Here is a 12395-nt window from a genome sequence, read left to right as displayed (position 1 = left end):
CCCTGAAAAGATTTACAATTACAAGAAATGAGATGAAGGTGACCCTGCCTGGACCAACTCAGCTCCCTTCAGAGCGAAAATTGGAGAGAGGGTCTGGCTTGAGCATCAACCATGGGGTAAGCCTTGCTGCTCCTGGCAATTGGCTGGAAGCCTTCAAGATATCTTAATTTTTAGCAAGAGCCTTATGAAGAGGACCACTTAAAAAAAGAGCAATACTAACAGGCATAGTGGAGTGAATGTGAAAGACTATGAAAAGGAATAACATTAATCCAAGAAAAGAAAATTCAGGTAATTTCATGTAATCATGTAAATTAAATACACACAAGCATACTTCAAAAAGTTTGTGGAAGACAAATTTTAAGATTGGTTTATATTGGTACAAAAATATTGAAATCCATGCCTAATTTTTGCTTGACATGTACTTTCTACAAACTTTTTAAGACCCCTCATGTTGTAGAATAAAATTTTAAAGTATGAAATATCTTGACCCACCTTCAAATAGATTGATGAAATATAGATATAATTATTCTTTAAAAAAAAAAAACCAGAGTTTTGTTTTGTTTAAACAGAGGCAGAGAGCGTCTGCATCTCCAGATGCCCACAGTGCCCAGCGCTGGGCTGGGGTGGATGCCCAGAGCCTGGAGGTTGATTCAGATCTCCTATGTGGATGGCAGGGATCCAGCTAGTTGTCATCTACTGCCTTCCACAGTGGACATTGACAGAAAGCTGGAATCAGGATCAGAGCTGGGACTCAGACATACATACATACAGACATACATACATACAGTTAAATGCACACAGGCATTTAACTGGCATCTTCATCAGTAGGTCCAAAAGAGCAAATTTCACTTTACATAATTTTGTATTCATGTTTTACAAATTTCTTAATTAAATGTTTTCTTGGTATCCTAGGTCAGATTAACTCAAAGTTTCAGGCTTTGTTTTTCCCTTATAGCAGTAGATACCGAGTTCAGAAGCAGCATCTAGATACAAGTTAGCATCTACTGCATTATGTTAACTTTCATTTCATTGATACACTCAATATAATCCTTAGAAAAGCAAAGATACAACAATTTGTGACATTTGCAACGAAACGTAAACATTGTGTATCACAGGAGTTAATATCTTATGAAAAATCTTTTCTATACTTATAATGCTGGGCCGGGTGAGCTAAACAAATATGTAGGAACGGCTCATACTCACAGTATCTAACTGCTGGCAGGCAAAACCAGACTTCCTCTTACAAAAAGAAAAAGGAGAAAAGGATATGGCAAGCATTATTTTTGCCTTATATCAAAACTAAATTCATTTAAAAAATTTTCTCTTTCAATTTTTAAGAAATATACAAATGAAAGCAACTGGCTTTCATATAACTTTGCAAGATAATATAAAGTAACTACTTCAGCCAAATTTTCCTCAATTCTTTCTGCTTATCAAAATGAGCTGGCAGCATTGCAGATGTCTGCGAGTCTAAGCAAGCTCATGATTTGTATTCAAACCATCCTAGTAAAATACCCTCAAGGAAAATCGTACTAGTGGGCCCTAGCACAGTTTACAAAGAACCCCCACATGTCATGTGCCATGTACTGTTCTCAGTCCCAGTGAGGTGAGTACCACCTTCACTCTGGGGTCAGTTCTAGAACCATGCACCTGAGGTTCATACTGATTCTTTGCTTCTGAAGACTATTTTTTCCCAATGAGCTTCTATATCTGCTTTTGCTTACAAACTTTTACGGCTTCTGCATCTATTATTTCCAGATTCCTAATTCTATGCTTTCTTGAAAATATCACTGTTTTCCTCACTTGTATTACTCGTGTGTGTTTTGTTTTGTTGTTTGTTTGTTTTTTTAATAAGGACTCAATAAAGCCTGGATCCAGAACATTTCTGTTATCTCTGGAAATGATATCTGTCACCTAAATACACAGTGTCTGATCAAATCTCCTTCCCATATTTGATTTCATTTTGTTACTTAGAGTTATCCAAGAACCTCAGTACTCCAACACTTTAGAGTGGAATGTGTTTTCTCTACTCAAAAATCTACAGCAATGGTTCATTTTACACATCAAATTCACCAGACCATGGTACCCACATGTTTGATTCAATACCAGTCTGAATGTTGTTGTTGTTTCAAATGAGATTATCACTTCAACCAGTAGACTTTGAGTGAAACAGATTACTCTATACCATGTAGTCAGACCTCATCCAATCAGTTGAAGCCTTAAGAGAAAACAGAGAAAGGAATTGTTCTCTTGGACTACCATGACTCAAGTGCAAAACAGTACTTTCCTGAGTTTCCAGCCTAACTGTCTTTGAAGAGCTCTAATCCCTCTTACCAACTCATCTGCCCTACATAGGTTGGTCCTATTCCTCTAGAGCACTCTAACACACATGACCTCTCATCCGTCCCTTCTCTCCAACTCCACTGCCCATTTGATCCTGCTGTCTTTGAATGGCATCATCAAGGTGAAAGATTTCCCAGTTTCCCAAGAGAAAATGGGATTGTCTTGTCACTTGACTCCAAAAGTAATACGTAATAGTTCCTGAACATCATGAAAGAGTCAGGTTTCATTCTGCTTTCACAGTTCTTAGCAGTTTGCCTGTGATGAATGTTGCATTTGGTTGAATGCCTACTCAATTACAAAAGTGTCTCCTTTCTCTTCTACTTTGTGAGAAAGGTTTCTAAATTGGGAGGATGCTTGCTTTCTCATTCTAGGCCTCCAACAATTGAAAGTCTTCAAGAGTGATACCACAGTTTTAGGAAAAACCACTACCACCAAAAACCAAACTCCAAGCTCCCACATATCATAGCTAATTCATGAGGGCATGACTCGCCCATTCACTCTCACTCACTACATTCCAAACATGTCACCCTTCATCCCTCGAACACTCTAGGCTCATTTATACTTTAATGATTTCACCTTTTGAGTTCTCTCTTTGAGGCATGCTTATTAAGGTCCCAGATGAATCATCAACTCCATACTGAGCTGCCTACCCTCATTTCACTCTTGGATTTTTCTATAGACATGCGATAACTATAACTATCTTAAATCATCATTTGTTTATTCATGTTATCAATATCCATCTGTGGGAACATGCATTGCATGTGAAGAGAAACTAGACTGTCCTGGTTCCGTATTGCTGTGTCTCACAAATATGAGTGGAATGATTTCAAGAATATTCATTATATTGAAGCAGCTGGACTAATTACCCAAATAGATTTTTAGTAACAAGTTATTGATTGGGGGTCTCTTTAGCTTTTCCCCTAAAAGTTGATTCTCACAAAGAACAACTGGTAAACATTTACACTGACGAAAAGAATACATGGAAATGAAAAACTTGTATTAGAATCCACACATCATTCTAATTTCCTTTCTATCTTTAGACATTAGGAAGCAGTGTAAGTTTGATATTGCCCATGTTGACAATGCAAGGAAACAGATAATGATCACTCTCTGTTGATGCTTTCATGAATTATTTTCCTCTTCAAGTTGTCAGCATGTAACTTAACTTCTATTGCTATCTCTGTGCAATGTATCTGATTGCAAATATCATACTTCCTCTGAAAAAATGTTGAAGACCTTGACCTAAAGACAGACAGCTTGGGGCATTTTTGCAACTATCAGCCACACTAAATGTGCTATGTTTGTAAATATTGTAATTGTTTTCTATACTAATTATCAAAATATTAATGTTTTAAGACTGAAAGAATTGAGGACAGCTAGAGACTTATATTCGTTTCTTTGTAGTCTCATTTATGGGACTTGATAAGTAGGTCTTGATTTCTTGGGGTTTGTCTTCTTTTTAATGCTTATAACATCAGAGATATATGTACAGAACTGATTCTCCCTCCGTGTGCACTTTATCTAACTGATGGTACAGTTGTTTTTCAGCCAATAACAGTGAACCCTACTATGTGCCAGGCACCCTGCTAATGACAATACAAAGCCAAACCAGAGAGAGACGTTCCCTATCCACACAGAGAACTCACTCTACTGTGATTAGTTCCAGGGCAGAAATAGCAGGGGCAAAATTACAGTTGGGAAAGATGCAGTAACTTCCACCTCAGCATGTCAGATTAGTAACAGAAGACTAACTATCCAATAACGTTGGCATGAATTTTCTCTCATGCATGTTTTGACATTTTAAAATTATTCCCCAACATTAAATATGTAATTAAACTTGCAAAACCTACTAGCAAAGTAAAATAGGCTACAAATGACGACTACTGAGGAATGTAGCTTTATGTTTTTAGCCTTTGCCCACTATCAACATACAGAATGCTGTTATCAAAATACACAAGAAAGTAACTTCTGGAAGGCAAGAAGCTTGGGGATGGTATTGTGGTACGCTGGGCTATACTGCCACCTGCAATTCAGGCATCCCATATTAAAGCACTGATTCAGGTCCTGACTGTTCCACTTTAGACCTAACTCCATACTAATGCAAGGTGCCTGAAGATGGCCCAAGTATCTGGGTGCCTGTACCCACAAGGGAGACCTGGATGGAGCTCAAGGCTCCTGACATCAGCCTGAACCAGTCATGGTTGTCATGGTTATTTGGTGAACAAAGTAGCAGGCACAAGATTCACATTCATATTGTCTCTTTATTCCCTCCCTCTCTCACTCTTCCTCATTCCTCCATTCCTCTATCCCTTTACTCTTCAACAAATAAATAAAAATAAATCTTCTTAAAGTAGAAGCTGGAAAACAGACAGACATGTAAGTATTCTGCAACAGAATCAGTCAGACAAGACTCATTTTCTTTGCCGGCTTCACTCCCAAATGTCAGCACTTCATCCTAAGGCCTGGAATTTTCATCTCACCATCAAAGCTCCTTCTACCTGCATGTGGCACAGACCAGCTGGGTCCGAGGGCCAACATCTCCTCAGAGGAGCTCTTCTCCGCAGTGAGCAAGAACTGACAACCTCCGAAGCCTGGTTGGGGCTTGGTTGGGGCAGCTCAGGCACATACACCACATTGTCACTCAGAGCCTTCCAAGCCCTGAGCTTCTCTTGCTCACAGTGGTCACTGCTTGGCAGCATGCCCACCCTCTTCCTGTCTCACTTCCCCATACTCCTGCCGGTGTTTCCTGGGATTGCCTACCAAAAAAGAAACTACTAGACTCACATCAGAGTGCAGCTGCAAAGGTCAGCCTCGGGGGGAGCCAGACCAAGAAATACTGAATGTGCATCAGCCTCAACATACAAACAGAAAACCTGCATGTATCCCCCCCGCCTCACCACCAAAGGAACTGAAGTGAAGCAAACTAGTGGTGCATCTAGAATATGCACAAAGCTGGGCTTGCTCCTGGTGGGGAGGTCCAGGAAACACTGAGAGTTACTTCAGTTTTTAACCATTTTTTTCTGTAGTCCACCAAATATAAAGCGAATCTAATAATTTAAATTGTTGCATTTGGCCCTTGGGAAACAAATATGAATTCAAATTAGGGTCTGGGGTCCGGCGCGCCGTGGCCTAGTGGCTAAAGTCCTCGCCTTGAAAGCCCCGGGATCCCATATGGGTGCCAGTTCTAATCCCGGCAGCTCCACTTCCCATCCAGCTCCCTGCTTGTGGCCTGGGAAAGCAGTCGAGGACGGCCCGATGGCATTGGGACACTGCACCTGTATGGGAGACCTGGAGGAGGTTCCTGGCTCCTACCTTCGGATCAGCGCAGCACCGGCCGTTGCAGTCACTTGGGGAGTAAATCATAGGATAGAAGATCTTCCTCTCTGTCTCTCCTCCTCTCTGTATGTCTGACTTTGTAATAAAAATAAATTAATTAATTAATTAAAAATAGGGTCTGATTTGAAGAAGAAAATGGAGTCCATGGAATTTTTCCAGTCCTCCTTCCTGGGGCAGCACCAAGCAGAAGGACCTAGGAAGTGAAAACAGAAGCCAGGCACTTTGAGCATAGGAGGTGGTGGTGGGCCTGATGAAGACACACATGCTCTCTGAGGTGGCTGGGCTTCTAGTTAGAGTCCCTGTCTGCCTGTAAAGGTTGCTTTACCCACATTAAAGGAAGCATCCTCATCTCACTTCAGTTTCCACATCTGTTTAAAATAAAACCAAAAACCTCCACTTCTGCTATGCTTTCAGTGAACGTTTTAAAAAGATTTATTTATTTTATTGAAAAGTCAGATATATAGAGGAGAGACATAAAGATCTTTGGTCCACTGGTTCACCTCCCAAGTAGCCACAATGGCCAGAACTGAGCTGATCCGAAGCCAGGAGCCAGGAGCTTCTTCTGGATCTCCCCACACGGGTGCAGGGTCCCATGGCTTTGGGCCGTCCTCTACTGCTTTCCCAGGCCACAAGCAGGGAGCTGAAGGGGAAGCAGGGCAGTCTGGACATGAACCAGCATCCATATGGGATCCTCGTGTGTTCAAGCCACGAGGCCACCCTGTCGGGCCCTGCAGTGAACTTCTTTTTAAAAAAAAAAATTTATTCATTTTTATTACAAAGTCAGATATACAGAGAGAAGGAGAAACACAGAGGAAGATCTTCTATCTGATGATTTACTCCCCAAGTGAGCGCAACAGCTGGAGCTGAGACAAACCAAAGCCAGGAACCAGGAACCTCTTCCGGGTCTCCCACGGGGGGGGGGGGGGGGGGGGGAAGAGGGGGGAGGGGGCGGGATCCCGAAGCATTGAGCCGTCCTTCTTGTCTGCTTTCCCAGGCCACAAGCAGGGAGCTGGATGGGAAGTGGAGCTGCCAGGATTAGAACCGGTGCTATAGGATCCCGGGGCGTTCAAGGCGAGGACTTTAAGCCACTAGGCCATGGCGCCGGGCCCCCTGCAGTGAACTTCTAAATGGGCAGTTTATGTAAAGTGTCCAACATGTCTTTGTGCAAATGATTAAGACTTGATAAATATGAACTCCCTGCTTTCCCCTCTTGAAATAAGATATAAAGATATCATATAAATGATAATGATATAAAGAAATCGAAGCCCATCTTTTAACATGCAAAAATATTTCAAAAAGTTGTAAGAAAATGGAATTAAAAGATGATTTTGGTGCTGAAGAAATTTTTAAGCCACGCAGTTTTATCACAACATACATTTCCATGAGCTTTTTGAAAACTCATCATTGGTATAGATTTCAAGAATTTGTACATGTCTTGTAACTCCATTTGATACAACCGCCCGGGAATCCACTTGTACTGTTCCCCAAAACCTTTCCTGAGCAGCACACTCCGACTGAGAAATGATGTCTGCCCGAGGCTCTGGAGTGAGAGGACCACTGAAAAGAGCTATTTGCTCACTGACTTCCACAATACAATCTTTGGAGCTTCAGTTCTTTCACTCGGTAACACCTACCCACCTGCTTTATGCAAAGCCATGGGCCCCTCAGGTTGTCTATCCACAGTAGCATCATTCCCCTCTCACCATGCCCAGCCCCATTGCTTATGCACAGGGGATAGAGTCTAAGGCAACTGGTGAACCCTAAACCATAAATACAGCCTTTTTTTTTTCTACACACATACCTACAATAAAGTTTAATAATAAATTAAGCACTGTAAGACATTAGCAATAGAGGCTGGTGTTGTAGTGTAGCGGGTAAAACCACTGCCTCTGATACCATCACCCCATATGGGCACCAATTGGTGTTCAGGATGCTCCACATCTTCTCCAGCTCCCTGCTCATAGCTTGAGAAAAGCAGCAAAAGCCAACCCAAGGGTTTGGATCCCTACCACCCACATGGGACTCTTAGTTGCATTTCCTGCCTCCTGAATTTTTGGCCTGGCCCAGCCCTGAAGAGTGAGTCAATGAAAAAAAGACCTATTTCTCTTGCTTACTCTCTAAGTCTGAATTCCAAATAAATAAATAAATCTCTAAAAGAGAGATTAATAATATTATAACAATTGCTAATAAACAATAACAAATAACAATAACAAATTGATAATAAACTATAATAAAAGTTACGTGAATATGATCCGACAATACAAATACTATTTTAGGACTCCTGAAATCACAGAAAGTGACATCACTGATAATGATGAGCCATTCCACATGTTTTTACTGAATCAAAGTTTTCAAGAGTTATTGTCAGAATCATTACTATCATAGTGAAGTGTGACAATAATTCCTTTTCTTAGCATTTAGATGAAGAAATTCAAAGTGGATCTGGATTCAAAGATTCAGCAGGAAACCAGTGTTAGAACCACATCCTGTTTGCTCTCAGGCCGTTGTGAGCTTGCCACATGATGCAGCAGGGATGACCTTATTTGCATATATTGATTTTCTATTTGCAGCAGGAAATTAGCGGATATGGAAAAGTGAAAAATGCAGAGTGACACGCTCCACTTACTGGATACCAGCCCTCTGGCCTACAGCTTCCTGTATAAAATGATGAGCTCAAAACTTGAGCATCTACAATATCCTTCTCACTTTAATGCCCAGTGTTAAGATCTCTCTCTTGCCCCAAGACTCGCCCTCATTTTCACTCTAGCTATTGGGCTTTTTCATGCCAGGTAGTCCTTTGCTTTGTCTGTCTCCGAGAGTTCAGAAAGGCTCAGTTTTGCCCTGTGGCAGTGAGAGCAGATACTGGGAGTATAGTTTGTCATCTTTCTCAGCTATGCCTCCAAGGGCATTCTATTGGTAGTTTGAAATCAACCACAATGGGAACATTTCCACCTTGGAAATCAGAGCACCACAAATGAAAATTTTCAGTGTACCAACATATATACCCTGGAGCTGACCCATTCACTTCCAAGCTGGAACCTTCTGTTGTGGTCTAACCTTTGTGCCCGACCAGTTCTCCCAGTGTCTCCACTAGGATTATAGCCCCAGGGAGGCCTGAACACTGGGGTCAAATGCATAAGAGACAACAGGACAGGGCTCGGCAGCGTGGCCTAGTGGCTAAGGTCCTCGCCTTGATCCCATATGGCCGCTGGTTCTAATCCCAGCAGCTCCACTTCCTCTCTATCTCTCCTCCTCTCAGTATATCTGACTTTGTAATAAAAATAAAAAAAAAAATAAAATCTTTAAAAAAAAAAAAAAAAAAAAAAGGGCTTGGCAGTGTGGCCTAGTGGCTAAGGTCCTCGCCTTGATCCCATATGGCTGCTGGTTCTAATCCCGGCAGCTCCACTTCCTCTCTGTCTCTCCTCCTCTCAGTATATCTGACTTTGTAATAAAAATAAAAAAAATAATAAAATCTTTAAAAAAAAAAAAAAAAAAAGGCCTTGGCAGTGTGGCCTAGTGGCTAAGGTCCTCGCCTTGATCCCATATGGCTGCTGGTTCTAATCCCGGCAGCTCCACTTCCTCTCTGTCTCTCCTCCTCTCAGTATATCTGACTTTGTAATAAAAATAAAATAAATCTTTAAAAAAAAATTATTAAAAAAAAAAAAAAAAAAGAGACAACAGGACAGTGACAACACGAGGAAAGGAATTACCCTGGGATTCTTTAGGCAACTTGAAGTAGTTCTGGTCCATCCTTGGCATCAACTCACACAAGCTCAGGATGATTATGGGTGGGATACCTTTTGGGGAGGTCTAAAGAAAAGTTCAAGACTGCTGTGTGGTTTTCTAAGCCATGGCATGGGTAGGGGAGGGATGATGAGAATCCACGTATCCCTTCACCTACCACTAACCACACAGAGGCTCTGATAGTACCCACACTCCTCTGCTCTGCTGCTGGGAGCATGAAAGGGTAAAGTAAGAACTGTAGGCTTTTCAGGAACTGGAATGGGCTCCCTCGTTTCTGTGTTTTGTTTTCTCTAAGCCAATCCCTCAGCAGCTCCCTCCTTATTCCAATATCTGCACCCCAGAGGAGGAAGACATCAGTCAGTCAGGCATCCTGCTGTCTCAAAGAGGGCGAACATTCCTGAGTGAACTGAGAAACACTTTTTACTTAAAAGCATTGAGTCAATTGAAAGTAGGTAAGTGATTGTAGCAGAGCTGTCCAATCTGCAATCATGTGACTTTGGGACATTTAAAACAAGGATAATGTGAACCAAGATGTATTGTAAAAACACAATACATATGGAATTTTGAAGAGTTAATTTAAAAAAATGAATGTGATAATATTCCAGTGTTTCTACACTGGTTAAATATTGGTTCATAGGACCTTGGGTAGATTGGTTTGATATCACCTTCTCTCTAGGTATTCTTTCTTCCATGTAGCTACATAACACAGCTAACTATGTCTAGTGGGCCATGTTGTGTTTAGTCAGGGTCTTGTAAACTGCCTTGGAAATATTCATTCAGCTTGCATTTGAGGACTTGCAGGAGTAGGGAATTTATACTTCTAAGTAGGCTGGCAACCTTAGAACAAAACAATCCTTAGATCTTCCCTTGATCTTCTTTCCCCTTTGGTGCCATGGAAGAATAACTTAGTACTCTTTCCCAAGGCAAATGTCTTGAAAAAGATAAAGCCATGATAAAGCCACACCCTATCTCTACAGTCTTTTCAAGCTTAACAGCTCATTTTTCAGCAACCTGCTTGCCTTATTTTATTTACTTATATATTTGAGAGAGAGAAATAAAGCAAGCTCTCATCTGTTGCCTTGGTCTCCAAATGCCTACAATAGCCAGCTTGGAATCAAAGCTGGGAACTGGGAAGTCAAACTTCCTAGTGGAGAGTGGCAGGGACCCAACTACTTAAACGGAGCTGGAGCGCAAGCACTCAGACAAGGAATAGGAGAGAGGGCAAACACCCACTCCACACCCTTCGGTAATTGAAAGAACCGCTTTATAGTCAGGGCCAGGGTAAAACATCTCCTGGCTACAATTGAAGCATTGTTTTCTTTTCTTTAATCACTTCGAGCATTGCTTTATGGGACAATTAATGACTGTTGAGGAAAAGACACACAGTTCCATATAAATGGTCTTCCAAGAGTTCATGGAAAATGGATGTTACTTTTTTCTATCACATTTTCCACAAACTTTTTGAAGAGTTGTATAGCTAACACCTGGGAAGCTAAAACCAATCTGTTGCAAATGATTTCCATGCTGTTACTCATTGACTCATCATCACAAAACTATTCATCTCCCTACCTTATAGTTGTGGAAGTTGAGCACCAAGATATGAAGCGGCTCACACCAGGACAGAGCTACAAGCAGCAGAGTAAACCATAATGCCTTGATTGCAGCTTTTTATAATCACTGCTCCGGAGTGCATACTTTATAAACCCGTGTCTGTAGTCAAATAGTATTTCATCAGGAAGCTTCCGGCCCCACCTTCACAGCCCTGCATGGAGTTGAGCTGTTGGCATGCAGGGTATTCAACTAGTACTTATTGATCTAATATAGAAGAACTTGGATAAGAAATCAAAAATCAAATTTGGAGTCCTTCTATATCCTGTCTAAATTAAATAAGGAATGGAAATCTTTAATTCATGCAGAAGTTTAAACAGGTTGAGTTTACAGCAGCAGCAAAGATTCAATAATGTTTTTGAGAATTTGAAAATATCTAAATCTATTCTTAATGAGTAATCACTGCTGTCCAGAAAAAGTGAAAAATCAAGGAATAAATCAGCTTATGCAGTAATTTAAACAATTAAAATACTAGTAAGGGTGAACTTGCTATCAACAAAAGTTATCAAGGGCTTAAAGGGTTCACAGAAAACAGGTGTGTGAGTAGCACAAATCCCTTCTGGGGAATGACCTGTGACCCTGTCCTTAATACCAGGGATGGGGGGATGCCAAGCTGCCTCCCTTTCAGCCAGACACCCAAGCTATTTTGGGGGTATTGTATGGAAATACTGCAAACTGAAAAACAGAATGAGGAAATCACCGAGCAGGAAATTCCTGAGCAAATAAAATGAGGGAAGAACAGTGGGGAGATGAGAGAAGGTGTGGGAGGACAGAGGTTCTGGGGGACTAGGAGCGGAGCAGCCCCTGACACCTGGGAAGTTGCAGCCTCAGGTTCCAGAGGCCAGCTAGAGACAATGGGTTTCACCAAGAGAGCTTGTGGTGCCAGGAAGCTGGATTGGCCGGCTCACACAGGTGCGGACAACACCGCAGTAACATCTAGCCCAGACAAGAAGGCATGCTAAGGCGCCCAATGCAGAGAGCCCCACCTCACAGCAGACTTACCCAGCAGCTGAACTGCAATGGGAAGGACAGAGACAAAAACCAGGAGTAGCGATAGCTTCATGGCCCTGCTGTCTTTCCTGCTAGTGTTGGAGAGGAGGAGGAAGGAACACGATGCAGCAGTGGGAACCCCTGAGCTGCCTTCCACCTAGGCCATGCTCTCAGAGCTGCGCGGCTGAAAAGATGTGCTGAGGAAGCTCTCCCTTTTAAAGGGCTCCTGAATTTAGGGAAAGCCTCCAATAAGGAGATATCCTGTCACATGAGGGTGGTTGGAAAAACAGGAATTCAAAGTTACAACTTTGCTTTGTAAGCTAACTTGTGAGTGAAGGGCAGATTCAGAGGAAGCAAGGGACACGTGGAGGAGA

General features: G+C 41.8%; 1 protein-coding gene across 1 annotated transcript in view; it reads right to left on the bottom strand.

Moving 5' to 3' along the window:
* MRC1 (mannose receptor C-type 1) overlaps nucleotides 1-12338 on the bottom strand; it is a 90066-nt gene extending 77728 nt beyond the window's left edge. The window contains exon 1 of the mRNA XM_004578577.3: nucleotides 12034-12338. Coding sequence (XP_004578634.2) covers nucleotides 12034-12094 — 61 coding nt within the window. The 5' untranslated portion in view covers nucleotides 12095-12338. The remainder of the gene's footprint in view (nucleotides 1-12033) is intronic.
* Nucleotides 12339-12395: the final 57 nt, after the last annotated feature.

The sequence above is a fragment of the Ochotona princeps genome, chromosome 10, assembly GCF_030435755.1.
Source record: "Ochotona princeps isolate mOchPri1 chromosome 10, mOchPri1.hap1, whole genome shotgun sequence".
NCBI lineage: Eukaryota > Metazoa > Chordata > Mammalia > Lagomorpha > Ochotonidae > Ochotona > Ochotona princeps.
This window is presented reverse-complemented; position numbering and strand designations above follow the sequence as displayed.